The 14,405-nt window shown below is 38.4% G+C and overlaps 1 protein-coding gene across 1 annotated transcript in view; it reads left to right on the top strand.

Moving 5' to 3' along the window:
* The first annotated feature begins 4,215 nt into the window (after positions 1 to 4,215).
* Positions 4,216 to 14,405, top strand: part of CCBL2 (cysteine conjugate-beta lyase 2) — a 19,482-nt gene continuing 9,292 nt past the window's right edge. The window contains 6 exon segments of the mRNA XM_008949204.1: positions 4,216 to 4,305; positions 7,247 to 7,305; positions 8,509 to 8,653; positions 11,554 to 11,703; positions 12,924 to 13,010; positions 14,377 to 14,405. The exon segment at positions 14,377 to 14,405 is cut by the window's right edge and continues 13 nt beyond it. Of these exon segments, the coding sequence (XP_008947452.1) occupies positions 7,250 to 7,305; positions 8,509 to 8,653; positions 11,554 to 11,703; positions 12,924 to 13,010; positions 14,377 to 14,405 (467 nt within the window). The 5' untranslated portion in view covers positions 4,216 to 4,305; positions 7,247 to 7,249.

Here is a 14,405-nt window from a genome sequence, read left to right as displayed (position 1 = left end):
GGCGGGGGGTCGCTGGTGCCCGGCGGCTTCTGGCCCTGCCGGCGTTGTGCTGCAAACGCGGAGTGCCTCGGATTGAAACGTGCGGGTAGAGGGCGTCGGTGAAAGCCCAAGTGCGATGTGAAATGGAGTCCAAACGGCAAAGCTGCTGCACGAGGGGGAGAAAAGTAAGAACGCACCCTCCCCTCCCCGCCACCTCACCCCTCTTCTCATTCCATACTGTAAAATTTACTTCTCCGTGCTCATCTTCCTATGTTCCCTGAGAATTATGGAAGAAGAAGTGGCAAAATGTTGTCTACTATGACAAATTCTTCACATAGAACAGTTTCTAAGTTCAGTGCTCTTAATAAGAATACCCAGCTTCCTTGAGTCCGGCCATTTTAGCAACAGTTCTTTTGTCTTGACATGTCATTTATTGCTTTTAGATGGCAGAAAAAAAAGTTTTGGAGAGGCCTTAGTAAGATGGTAGCCTTTCCGTAAAGCTTTCATCCTCAAGACACATACGAAGAGAGGTCTTTCAAAGGCTTCAGAGTTTGGCTGAGATGTAACATTTTCCAGATTTGTGTATCCAACAAATATTAAACACAGCACAAAAGTATCAAGGGTTATATTTATGTTATTGTGGTGACTGATGAGCTTGCAGTGTTTCTAGTAATGTTTGTTGTTGGGGCTGTGAAGTAAAATGAGACTACTAGTTAAGTGGAAAAAATGTAGCAGCCTAAATCCGATCATAAGTATTTCAAGCTCAAAAGCATTATTTTTATAGAGGTGGTATAACTGAAGCTCAAAAATGAATGGACACAACCACTTGGCCTTTAGTTTCAAAGGGGAAAAAAAAAAATTACAAACATAACTCTTCATTAATTGTCCTGGTGGTAAAACAGTAATCGAGGTCAAGGCACTGTGTGACCAGGAGGCTGAGCAGCTGTGAAGGGAGCAGAAGAGCCTGCAATTCAGAGGTTGTATCTCTGCTGGAGTGGTTATGAAGCACAACATGAGCTAAATGGTTGTTAGACTTTTTGTCATGGGAATTTTACATACTAGTTGCATATTTCTGTCTAGATTAAGTGACCAAATCTGAGTTTAGAACAGATTAGCAAAGGGAATGTCTCTTCCTCCTAACCCCACTAAAAAGCATTTGCTGTGTTGACCTTTCTGGTAGCCTTCCTTGCTTCTTATTCCCCTAAAAAAAATAAAACAGGAAGCTGCAGGAATAGTCATTCATTATCCTTTTTTCCCTAACATGTTCATTTTCTTGTTTTCTCTGTGAGATGCAAGCCTGAATTCCAGGAGGTGTGACCAAGAGTTAAATTGTGAGTTCTTCAGAATACTGAAAATTAGGCTGGGATGAGAAGTATTCTTCACTGTTCATTTCTGAGTTTAGCAGATGTGACTTGTGGCCAAGAAGCTGGTGCCTGGTGCCAAGATTGAAAAAACAAACGTTATTAAGACTAAGAAAAAATACCTTTTTATTCCCCACAAAGACCAATGCTTTTTCTGCCTTTGAAGAACCTTACAAATCTTTGAAACAGGGTTTGCAGTATCTCTGTAGCTGCCCAGCCCTATGTAACTTTCCTGAGCTGGAAGAACGTTTGTATCTTAATGAGAAGAACTCATCATAGAACATTATAAGACATCTCATTGATGTCTTATACATACTTTGTCATTGCCAGAGGTAATAATTCAGTGTGCACTCATCCTAAAGGTAACAATAAATAATTCCCTTGAGCCTGTGATAGGCATTTAACGTCATATACAATTATAGTGAGAATGTGTGGATTTGGAAAAAGAAAAAGGCTAGGTCTTGGGTTTTTTTGAGATCATTGTGCGAGGGCATCTGGTAATACTAAGGAGGCCCTTGCTGTTACTTCCTGGAGTAGCTTAAATGGAAGCATTCAGTGTTACAGAAGTGAGAAGAGGTATTTTTAGGAAAAAAAAAAAAGGCACAGAAGTATTCTGTCGGAGGCTTTCCCATTTAGTGGCCAGTAGTCTTGTCTCTGAGTGCATTTGAGTTTGAACAAATGCTGTTCAACTTTTGCCATAAAAGTGTCACAAAAATTGAAATCCTTATGGGACAAATGTTATAAGCTAGCGCCTTGACTTTCTTTACTGAGGCTGTTCAGCAAACTGTTGCTTCCATTATGTTCTTCATAAAGTTTTCACAATTTCTACATTTCTGTAGTGTAAAAGGTGGATATATATATATTTTTTTTTTACTTCAGGTGTTTCAGGGACTTGCAGAGATTCAGCACACCACAGTGATACAGGTCTAGTGCTCCTCATGCCGTGTTGTGGTTTTGTATGGTTGCCTTGTGCCAAATAATGGCTTGTCAAATACCACACTGCCTTTCGGTGCAGCATGGCCCTAACGCTAGAAATATTTACAAGCGGTAATGATGTTTCTTACAAAAGTTGCATGTCGGTTTTGCATGTAAGGTTTGCAAGTTTATTTCATTTTGCTACTCCTCAATACAAAGTGAAACAGGCAAAAATGTTCATGTTTGTCCCTCTGGGCTAACTACTCCAAGTGTTCACAGTGTGTTGCAAGAGTAATCCTGTCTCTGCCTGACCCTGAGAGAACAGTACTGTTGTTATAGTCACGTTTTAAGATACTATCAGTATGTTACATGAGAAGCTTCTGTAAGGGTACAGAATGAGAGAAATGAAGCCTTCACAATCTTTTTTATTTCATGTAGTTATTATCAAAGATTATGTTAAATAAGCTGTTATTAAAACTAACAAAATGTAAATTACAGGTCTTTTTAAACAGACATATTTATTTTGTGTCTTTCAGAATATCTGCTGACTAGTGTCAAAGATTTAATTGCTGTTTACTTTTGCTAGTCCTTAGGCCAGCAAAGTTGAGGAAATTTCCAGTGTTTCCTTTTGTAAAGGAAGTGTCAATGAATGATATACTTGCAGTTTGGTAAATGCAGTGGGGTTTTAGAGGGTCTGACTGAGTTAGTTACAATTCAGTACTGTGCAAGAAAGACCCTGATTTCAGAATTGAGACTGAGTTTGTAGCACTGGAATAAGAGAGGCAAAATTAATGTACTTTTAAAATTTAACTAACTTAAGGAGACCTCCTTAAACGGGACGACTATTAGTTGACCTTTTCTGTTAGTTAACGTTGAAACTGTAAAGAACACTTTCTTCTTGAACTAAATCCATTCTTAATGAAAAAAAATAACTTTTTTTCTTGGTATTGAATTACCTTTTCTAGTTCTGTCTGCAAGGCTTGCATGGTATTGTTTTAACAGGGAATGGCATTCCTTTGTTTCTTATACAAACAGTGCAGTTTTTTCCTTTCTTTTTTGGTGTTTTCCCCTTTTCAGGTAGCAAAGTCCGTGAGGAAGAGGGGGTTAGCTATTCTTTAATAAGTAAACTGTGGAAAGCAAAGTTAATAATTATGCTGCTGTGGCTTCTGTGTTTCTGATCTAGGTCTGCGGGTTGCACGTTTTTCCTTTACACATTCCAGTCATTTTGACAATGCCATCCAATGTATATGTTTAGGAAATTACTTCCAGAATGTATTTCTAAAGTACCAGCTTTTTTTTTTTTTTATAGTTATTGGTTAACAGGGCACATTTTCTCTAGTCAATGGATGATCTGTTAATCCACACAGAATGTCCTTTCTAGCTGTCTGCTTTCTGCAGTGGTAGATACTTGATGTTTGCCAAGTCACTGTAGCAAAGCTTAGTACAGTTAAATAAAGTGTGTAGGCCTGCCTCTCCAGTGTGACTGGTGATCTTACTTATCTCAGTTTCAGAATACCTGATTTCAAACACTGGAAAATGGAGACCAGTTTTAAGCTATGTGGCTTTTAAAAAATTGGGCTCTTTTTCTACTCTGTATAAATTGACAATTGTAATAGTGATTTTTATTACACAGATACTTTTTCACAGCAACTCTGATAGAGACTGTGAAGCTTGAATTGCACTTAGTCTTAATAGTCATTCAAGGAAAAGAAGATCAGTGCTGTCAAATAGCAGGAACCTTCCTTCTAGATAACATTCAGAAACATTGTGCAGCTCTGTAAGTTAAAAAATTTCATCCCTTGTGCTTACAAATGTGATGAGGTAATAATTTGCTAAAACTTATTTCAATGAAAGAAAATGACTGAAGGGAAGAGGATCTTATATTTTAAAAATGCCTGGTGATGTGTAGAAACTCATTCCTGGAATCTATAAGTTTTTTTCAGGTCACTTGTTTCTTTTTGCCACACAAAACTTCTGTTGCCTTGGCATTAGAACATACCAACTACAGAAAGATTTGCTTTCCAGATCCATCAAACTTTCAGCCTCTGCAGTAAGTATTCCTTCAGCTTCATAGATAAAACTACTTGCAATATTTTAGAGACACACTAATTTTGCAGTGTTGCAAATACATCAGCTGTGTTGCCCTTATTTCTTGTTACATTGATCCCAACATTTAATACCAAGAACAAAATAAGATACTTGAATTGGTCAAATATTTAACCACACTAGCATAACAGAATTTGGTGATTATTGCTTTGTGTACCCTTTTCAGTCTTTAAAGTCCCATCTGGCACATATCAGGCCAGAAGGATCAACTAGTTTTTAGGGCAGTAGAGCTTCAGATACAGGAGACAAGTTCAATCCCAACTGTGTCACAGACTTTTAGTAAGACAATCAATTTCTTTGTATCCCAGTTTTCCTTTAATGAAGTGGGAGTAGTGGTGCTTCTTGATGCTGCAAGGGGCATGCATGTACCTCAAACTTAATTGTACACAGAACCGTCTCAGCTTCCCAGCTGAAATGCTTATAAGATTGTGTAATCTCATTTTGAGCTTTCCAGTTTTTTTTTGAGAAAACAGAGCTTTGCAGCCTGTTATGGTTGGAGGTCACACATTGCACTGCATATAGAGCACTGGAATGTAAATTATGTTTTCAGGTCAGAACAGCAGTTCATCTAGTCAGCAACTTGGGTCAACCAAGGCACATGTCAGATCCTTCAGAGAAGATGTTTAAACCATTATACTGGACAGGTGTAGCATATTTTGCCCATATGAGAAGTTTCTTTTAGCATGCAAGCCACTGCAAAGATCAGCTTTTGCGCAAGTCCATTTTTCTTATGCTGTCAGTAATTGTATTCTATTTAATGGAGATAGATATTCTCACTAAATGTGCTGAAATCTAATTCTGTCTTTTCTGAATTTTTTTAAGACCTTGGCTTCATTTGTAGCTTTTGACATTGAATTCCACAATTTAATTATGCACCATGTAATAGTATTTGCTTCTGTCATTATTAAACATATTGCCATTCAGTTTAATCACAGTTTTTTGTTTTTTTTTGGTATTAGGAAGAAAGATAAATAGCAGCAGCACCTGATTTTCCATCAGGTGCTTTCTCTGAGTTAAAGTGTTGGGGAAAGCAGGAGGTCAGAGTTAGAGCTTTATATAGGATATACCTCTTTTGCTTAACACTGATCTTAAATAGCTTGAAGACTATCAAGTGACGATGTAACTGGGTAAAATCAAAAAGAGTATTAAGAATTCTTATGACCTTCTGGAAGAAAGAATGCTGCTTCAGGTACCATTTTAAAATTTCAGTTAATTGGCTGGCTTTCTCAAAGTAGTAAGGTGGACCTGAACCTTACTGTAAGCTGAATCTGTGAAAAACTGAAAACTAATGAAGATTCAGCTATTCTGTTTTAAAACTACTTTCAAGGCACAAGAAAAGATACATGTGAAGTCTTGAATCATAGATATTTAAACTTAAAATAGTGAGAGAGCTGTGAGACAAAGGCTTATTTTACTTTTCAATAAATTTTTAGCTAGAGAAGTTTACTTATTGCAATTCAGATTTATATTATAGTTAATTATAAAAGTCCTGCAGTTGATAACTTGGTAAGTTGACAAGTTGACAAACACTGTAAAATCTGATTCATCTTCTAAACTGTATATGTGTTTTTAAGTAGATGCAGTACAGATTACCTGGTCAGAACTCCTTCTTGTTTCCCTCTTGGTCTGTGTCAAGAAGTACACCTTCACCTGTCTAGTTATCTTAAGGGTTTTCTTCCTGAGGACAAAGAAAAGGTGTCCTGTGCTTGATTCCTTTGGTGTTTGTGTCCCGTAGATGGGGCCAGAATCAGATCTGTAGAGAAGACGTATATGCAGAGAAGTACCTGTTTAACTTTATAGCTTCCCATTCTTCAAACTATTATATATCTGGTAGCTTTGTTACTGTAAACAGGTTGGGTACAAACACGTGCCTGTGTAGTATTTCTGCTGTGAGTCATTCCCATTGATTCAAAGTTAAAACTTGAAATGTAATGGTAACAGACATTTTCTTCACAGAGTATGGTAGCCAGAGTATGGTTTTTGAATCTTTCAGAGAATAACAATACTTAGCAGTGCTAAAAGTCACTAAAATCAGTAGTCTGACTTAAAGAAACAGAATTGTCTAGGGTTCTGATGGACTATGTTACTCCTATGTAATTTTTTCCCCCCATATCAAGATGGCTTACAAAGGTAGAAATGGCCTTGTCTTCCTTTTGTTTGCACATAGAAATAAACCTGTTCTTTCCCCCTGTAACTTACTTTTCTTTTTTTAGTTCTAAAATAGCATAACTATCAATAAGTTTTTCTCTGCTTTATAGAGAACAGTCATTGAAAGTCTATTCTAAAGCAGTTTTCCAATACCTTAACTGAAGGTCTGAATATACAGCAAAAACACGGTCTAATGTGGTTTTGCTGTGCTGTAAGTAAATACTTTAAAGTTTTAAAAGTCTGAATGGAAGTAGGAAATGTCTTTACTATCTTCCTCTTGCCCATCAATTTAACAAATAAAATTATATCAAAAATGCATACCTTCTAAACTGGATTGAGCAGGAACTGGGCTACAAATAACATAGCCTTTAAGTTGTTAGGGTACATACGTTCTTTTTATTTTCTGTGATACACTATTTTTATCTTTTTAGGTCATCTTTTAAAGCTGTTGAGCTAAATTATGCCCTTGCTCCATCCTTTCTGAAAGTTCAGTGGCTTTAGATAATGATGAATGAGAATTTAGGATATTTTTGTGTATTTTCTTGTCAGTCAAAAATTGAGCTATTATAGCAGCTTTAGTGAAAGAACATGTCTATGATTTTTTGTGACTATTCAATTCAGCTGGCAGTGGTATAGTTGAGAAAGCATGAAGGGAGGGTTTGTCACACAGAATCCAACAATATAGTACTTTGTCTTCCTTAACAAAACCCTTCTGTCTGTGTGTTTTGATCTTGCAGACAATGGCCTTCAGACACAAAAACACAAGACGAATTGAAGGCCTTGATAGCAATGTGTGGTAAGTAAAAGGAAAATATCTGCAAATTTCAGAAAATGTCTTTGGCTGATATATTTTCTTTCCAAATCATTAATTATTGCCAATAAGAAAGTACATAGCACTTGCTGTCTCTGCTGAAATATACTTGGCACCTGCTGAGAAGCAGTGAACCAAATTCTGTTAAAGATGTGAATTAATTCTTATTCTTGAGCTTTAAATATTAGGCTTGGTCTTCTCTTCATCTAGTAAACCACGTAAGACAAGTATAACTCTTTGGGCATGGTAATATAGTTGACTTTCATATTTAATTGTTAATTTTGATGTGTTTTTCAATTATACTTGATTTGTGTTTACCTGATGACTCAGAGTTATTGTTAAAGTCATTATGCTTGTCTTTGTAATTTAGCTAATTATTTTTAGTCCACTTTTTTCTATGTATTGAATTATTCTTAAAGCAATATTGCCATCACTGGTGGCTGTGGGGTTTTGTTGATGAAAATACTATTTTGGGATTACATGTTTCATGTATGTCTATACGTATACACAAGGTGTTTTGGTTGTCCAGCCTCAAACTCATATTTAGCAGTCTGTATTCATTTCTGACAAAAATGTGATGCTATGTGGATTTTTTAATTTTTTTTTTTTAATCTTGTTAACATTTGGGCAAGGAGGAAATGGTAAATGCAAAGCTTACATGTGAAGTTAGGGAAAAAAGATGTTCAAGGATCCTAATGTTTGTAACTGGCAGGCTACTAGAAACATTTAATAAACAGCCTAGAATTAAAAACAACCATCAAACAAAACACTCTGAGGTGACTGGATAGTTTAGATGACACCGTCACATGTCAGCATCTAGCTGTTAAATCATTGAATGTGCCTGTTTTAATTAGGTCTACTTCATTTTGCACAGAATGGTCTGTTCCAGTGCCCACATCCAGAGTTACTGTGTGTTGTTTGTGCATGCACACATCTGATCACAGCTCTGCTGGCAGAAGAGATTCTGTGGAAGGAGAAAGCTGGCCCTTTACTGGATTCCCTCTGGCTCCCGTGGTTACCTGCCACTGCCCCAGCCCATGCCTTTCCATGTCAGCACACTATTTAAACCTGTTTCCACTGTTGTGAATCTGAAAAAGTTAAATACTTTTTTTTTCCCCCTTTTAATGCTAATGAAGGAAAAGATAATTTTATCTGCTATGTTAACTTCAAGATGTTTTTTCCTTTTAGGGTTGAATTTACAAAGGTGGCAGCAGATCCCTCAATTGTTAATCTCGGTCAAGGCCTCCCTGATATATCCCCTCCCAGCTATGTTAAGGAAGAGCTGGCAAAGGCAACAGCAGTTGACAGACTGAACCAATACACAAGAGGCTTTGTAAGTACCGCGAAACTTAAGGACCAAGTTCAGGGCAGTACGTGCCACAGGGAAAAAAAAAAAAATTTACTTGGCTTTAAATTGGTTTTACCTATAGGTCATACTGTTACATCTCAAATTAAATTGATCTAGTAGCCTTATCTGTACTAATGAACCTCCTCTGTGTAGGCTTTTTCAAAGCAGAATCCTTCAGCAAGAGCAAAATGGCAGAACACATCTGGGTTAGATTGTCTTTGAAAAGTCAATTCACAGTTTAAAGAGTGTAAATTCTATAATTACCTCTGATTTTGGTCTATGTTGAAAATCTTGATACCACTTGAGACAGCTCCTCTAGGATCAAGGGAAGATCTACCTGTAACAAGTAGTAGATTTCAGTGGCGATTAGGAAGTGACGTAGACAGTAAGTATTTGCCCCTGGAAGATAGTCACTACCCATTCTACAAGTTGGTTTGTAGAGTTTGTCTTGAGTTGGGTGTGAGTGTGTGACCATTGCCCTTGTCCGAGACAGGATATTCAAGTGGAGTATTATTCTTTCAGTATGACCACGTCCTTGTTTGGTTTGTCTTCCCTTTTTGTGGTAAAGATAGACCATGTTGCTCAATTGAAAACCATGTGTCAGAATTGCTACAAGACCCTAAGGGGTCTGTCCATTATCTTTCTAAATGAGCATGGCAATAATGATAGAAAAACATTGTGTAGACTGGTAGGCCAGCAATTTTGTTGGTAGTTGTGGCTTCATTCCAACATAACTTTTTGCCTGTTCTTTGAGAATCTGTGCACATTAGAACTGATGGGAAGCAGCAGTGGCCAGCAGCTCCCTACAGGACAAACTATCACAGCGAGCAGGATGGAGGCCTCACTGGCCAGGGCCCAACCCCACAGTATGCGTGTAAGGCAGGCCCAGAGATGGATGAGGTCAGCCCAGATCACCAGGCAAGCTTGTGGTGGTAAGGTGGACCTGAGGCTAAGCCAGGAAGTCAATCCACAGGTCAGGCCTGGCAATGCTAACCATGCTTAGACATAACTCAGTTATCAATGAGCAGGTCCAGGGTGGCATGGCAGCTCTAAGGTCAAGCCACAAAATCAAATCTACAGGTAGCAACCAAGTTCAACAGTGTCTATGGCCAGGTACAGGCATGGCTGTAACTGAATTGCAGACCAGCAAACCTACTGCATAGCACTGAAGTGGAGCCCCTGAGCTAGGGGCACAGCTCTGGCTGGAGGCCCCAGGTGAGGCTGGTCAGGGCTGTTAAGGCCTGTTAGGGCACTCAGAGCCTTGGCAAGAACAGAAAGAAAGGAAAAAATACATCCCCAGTGACTGTAGTCTCATTTCATTCCGTCTTTGGGCCATTTTATTCAATCACCTTTAGCTGTGTGTAGAGTTTCTTCAAGTCTGAGACAGATATTAAAAACTCCCTCTCTCTAAACTTGGAAGTATAAAGCAATTCTTTTGTGTTGGACACACAGAAAAGATGGCTGGGATTTAGTGAACTCCTGGGCTAAGCATTGGTGTGTTCATCACCCACGATAAGGTACCTGAAAAACCTTTGCTCACCAGGCAGATGAGGTCTTGGAGGAGCCTTGGCACAGAGGGGAAGGTTACAGAGAGAATGGGCTACAGTCTACCTTCTGACAAAAAATCACAGAGGGATTCTCTAAAACAAGTTGTAAATGGAACATAAATATGATTTTCCTAATGCATGTAATTATTCAATATTTACTTTTGTCACTTTGTTCTTTACTTCCAAATAGTTTGATAATTCTCATGATAATTATGAATGTTTGCAGATCTGTTATACAGCAGATAGTAATTAAAGAGGAATTATTACCAATATTCCCATCTTCAGCCTTTGCACTTCCTCTACAAACTTGTGCAGTTGTAAGGTTTTTGAGCCCCAGTGTTTGTGGTAGCAAATATGGGAGGGATGGGTATGAATGATGCACATCCATCTGGTCGTTGAGACGGTGGTGCAGCATTCCTGTGTAGCTGACACCCTCATGGCAAGAAATGGCTGTCATTTGAATTAACAGTGACTTGTAAGCTTTAATTTATGGTAATGTTTTTGTTTACAGAATGGTTCATGATTTTATGCCTTGTGCGTAGAGGTGCAATGGGAAATATCTTAGAGAAGAATTTTTGTTACATAGTTGTGTTTTCTCAAGGACCTGTTTTCCGTTTCTACCAAGTATACAAAAAGAAAAAAGAAATTTCACAGCAGGAAACCTGTAGTCCTCCTGAGAAAACAGAAATGTGCCCTTTTATTTCCATATCGTATATGACCTTTGTTGTCCATTTGTTCTCTTGTTCTTTGCACATTTGAGAAGAGTATGTTAACTGCCATGTCCCTGTAGGGGACACAATGGTGACTGGTGCTCTGAGATTTGGGCTATGACTATATGAATCATCATCCTGATAACAAGGGCTGTTTGTCAGCAGGATATAAACAGAATAAAAAGATTCCCCTTGCACCAAATCACTTTTAGTTGAAAGGTAAGAAGGAAACGGAAGGAGCTTCAGATGGAAATACGGGCATGTGGGAAAAGACTCTAAAGGAGGTGAGGATGGGTTGGTGTCAGAGTATTTCTCTTGTCCTAGCTTTCCTGTAGGCTACCTGGAGCTATCCTGAGGTGTGATACTAAGACAGAAATTAAAAAGCATCAGATATACGAAAAAGAATTTCCTAGTAGATACAAATAAATTGAAGCCACTTTTCTTCCCTGGTGTGCAAAAACTTCAAGCCATGCTACCTGCCAACAGCCATTAATGCCGAGGGCTCAACTTTTTTTTTTTTTCTATTTCAAACTGTATTATTTTGATGTGTGAAGAGACACCCCACAGGCGCAAGCTTTGTCTATTGCCAGGAGCACACCCCTCAGTTGCTCTTGTTTGCTTTGAACAGGGACACCCGTCGCTGGTGAAAGCCTTGTCTCAAGTGTACGAGAGGGTCTGTGGAAGGAAGATTGATCCTCTCACAGATATCCTGGTGACCGTGGGAGCTTATGGGTCTCTCTTTAGTACAATACAGGCATTAATTGAAGAGGGAGATGAAGTAAGTTTTTATTTTAAGTATTCACGTATACTTACTGAAATGAGGATTTGCCTGTTTTTTTCTTCATCCACTTTTAAATATAATTTAATGTTGGGGGTTCTTTCTATCTCCATTAATTTGATTTGTTACAGTTGTACATCTGACTTACGGTTTCAGAAGCTGCGATCAAGAGACTATTCTTTGGATATTTTCGTGTCATTCACCAACTTACAAATCCCTTTCTTTCATACTTATGGTACCTGTAGCAGTTTATCACTGTTATTGCTAGGTGACACAATGCACACTGATTTCTTATTTCAGAAAACATGTGGGATGTTGTCGGCAACAAAGGACTAACGGTGGTGCCAAATATTGTCGTTATTTGAATAAACATTGTGTGTCAAGTTCTGTTGTGGACCGTTGCATGGTCGCAACATAGGAAGCAGAAAGTCCTTTAAAGAAAGGAGTGTTAGTTTACTGTGTACTTGCTGTGATGATTCACCCCTTCACTACTGATGTCTGCCTTTATGACAATGATGTTAGAAGTCATTTTGTGGGGATATTTGTGTCTGTACTGGATGAGAACTTTTTGTGTTTTTATGCATTTTGCTATCAGTGTTGCTTTTGCTTGTGTAATGTACTATCTGTATCTTTTCTTCCTTTTCAGTTGCTCTGATATTCACTTCTCTTTTTTTTTTTTTTCTAACAGTTCTCTGCTACTAGCCTTTGGTGGTTTGGGTATTTTTTGTTTTCCTATTATCTAGACTCTATGCAATTTTCCTTGAATTTGTCCTCTTTCTACCTGAAATTTTTCTTCAGATAAAATTTAAGAACTTAAACTGTTTTGAGATTTCTAGATGCTTGGAAATCCTGGGATTTCATAGACAGAATTAGAACAGCTGTGCTGTGGTTGAACAGTTTGCTGTTATCTCCCATCTTTGAGTGTTTGCCTTGCACCTTCAAATCTGTGTGCAGCATTCTGACATTCTTAATATTATACCTAATAGTTGTAATGTGTAAATAGAGAAGAACAGTTTGTGTGTGTTGTCAAAAATTAGTAGTGCTTATCATACTTAGACTGAGGGCATTGTTCTATGATGCTTTAAAAGGAATGTTCTACAATATATCAGGATGGAGCTGCAGAAACACTATCTAAAGTTATAGCACCAGTGTAAATCTGGAAATGCAATGGTAACATGCATGCCATATTATGTTTCTGATGCTGATGATTGTAATTTCAGGTAATAATAATAGAGCCATTTTATGACTGTTATGAACCAATGGTGAAGATGGCGGGTGCAAAGCCTGTTTTTATCCCACTGAGATATGTAAGTAGTTTTTAAAAAATTATTTAGCATATAAACTTTATCACCCATACTCAATATGTTAATTGGATGAACACCACCTAGGCAATACTTTTCTGTATAGTTTTTCATAATATTAAATTATATAAAAATGAGCTAGATGGTAATAAGTCTGAGAGAATAATAGTCCGGAGCAGATAGAGTATTTTACTAGTGCTGGAGAAGGTGGGACAATGTTTCTCATTTATTTTAGTTTGTGCATTCTGAAAGCTGATCAAAATTCCTTTACTGGATGTCATCAGAGAATATTTTCAGTACAAATAAGGGAAGGAGGATCACATACCAGTGCAATTTCTGTATCTGCTGGTTTTTAAAAGATTTGGTTTCTGATCCTTTCAGCAACTCCTACAGTATTTTCCAACCATGTCTACTGCATGATCTCTCATTTACTAAGCCGTGTTGGCTATACATAGGAGAACTACTGTTTCCTTTATTGGCAAAAAGGAATCGTTTTGCTACAGGTTAATTTTCAAACTGGCACTGTTGGCATTATGCTGTCAGCTTGCAAGGATTGTTCTGGTTGCGAAGTGTTGGTCCTGTTGCCACTGCCTTGGTTGACGGGCAGCCTTGAGTGGGGAGGGCTGAGGGTCTCTTTAGGCAAGACTGTTGCATGAAAACCATGAAATCAGAACACAGAGTGACAAAACCTTCAGGACTGCAGTGGGAGTAGCTTCCTCTGGGTGCCATCCTTCTAGGGACATTTTGAATGACAGGGTTCCTCCTGTCAATTTTCTGTTTCACATCCGTGGTTTTGATCTGGGCCACTCCCAGTAATGTGTGGTGTGGCCATGCTCTTTGTTCTTTGTTTGGGCAACTGGCCCAAACTGTTGTTCTTGTGTAATACCACAGCAACTCCAAAACCTCAGCGGTGTGGATTTTTAACGGTTTGGCTATTTTCATGTGGACAAAGAGGGGGAAGAGCCCTTGCGTCTCCCTCCCCAGTGGTGATCTATCTTTCTAATTCCAACCGTGTGTACTTGTCCTAGTGTCTGAGGCGGCCACAAACTCTCCTGTCACATGGCTGGGCTCTCTGCATTACACATTGTTATAATCAGCACGTGTGTGACCAGACCCTGCAAACCAGTTCCTGGGAGGCTTTAAGACATAAGATGGCCAGAGAGGACAGCCAGTGTCATAATAATTTACCTTGCTCTTAGCCTCCCTGCCTGTTCTTAGAAATGCCTTCTCCCAGGAGAGCACGACAGATTGGATAGGTGGTCATGTATGGTTATGGAGGTGCCTGAGGTTCCTCAGTTGGGCATCTCTGTTTAGGCTGTAGCATGTTCTATTCAAGTAATGCATAAATTTATTTGTTTTGGGTTTTTTTTAGAAAAATGATGGAAACTCTGCATCTAGTGC

The sequence above is a fragment of the Merops nubicus genome, unplaced genomic scaffold (genome assembly GCF_000691845.1).
Source record: "Merops nubicus isolate BGI_N331 unplaced genomic scaffold, ASM69184v1 scaffold33881, whole genome shotgun sequence".
Taxonomy (NCBI): Eukaryota; Metazoa; Chordata; class Aves; order Coraciiformes; family Meropidae; genus Merops; species Merops nubicus.
This window is presented reverse-complemented; position numbering and strand designations above follow the sequence as displayed.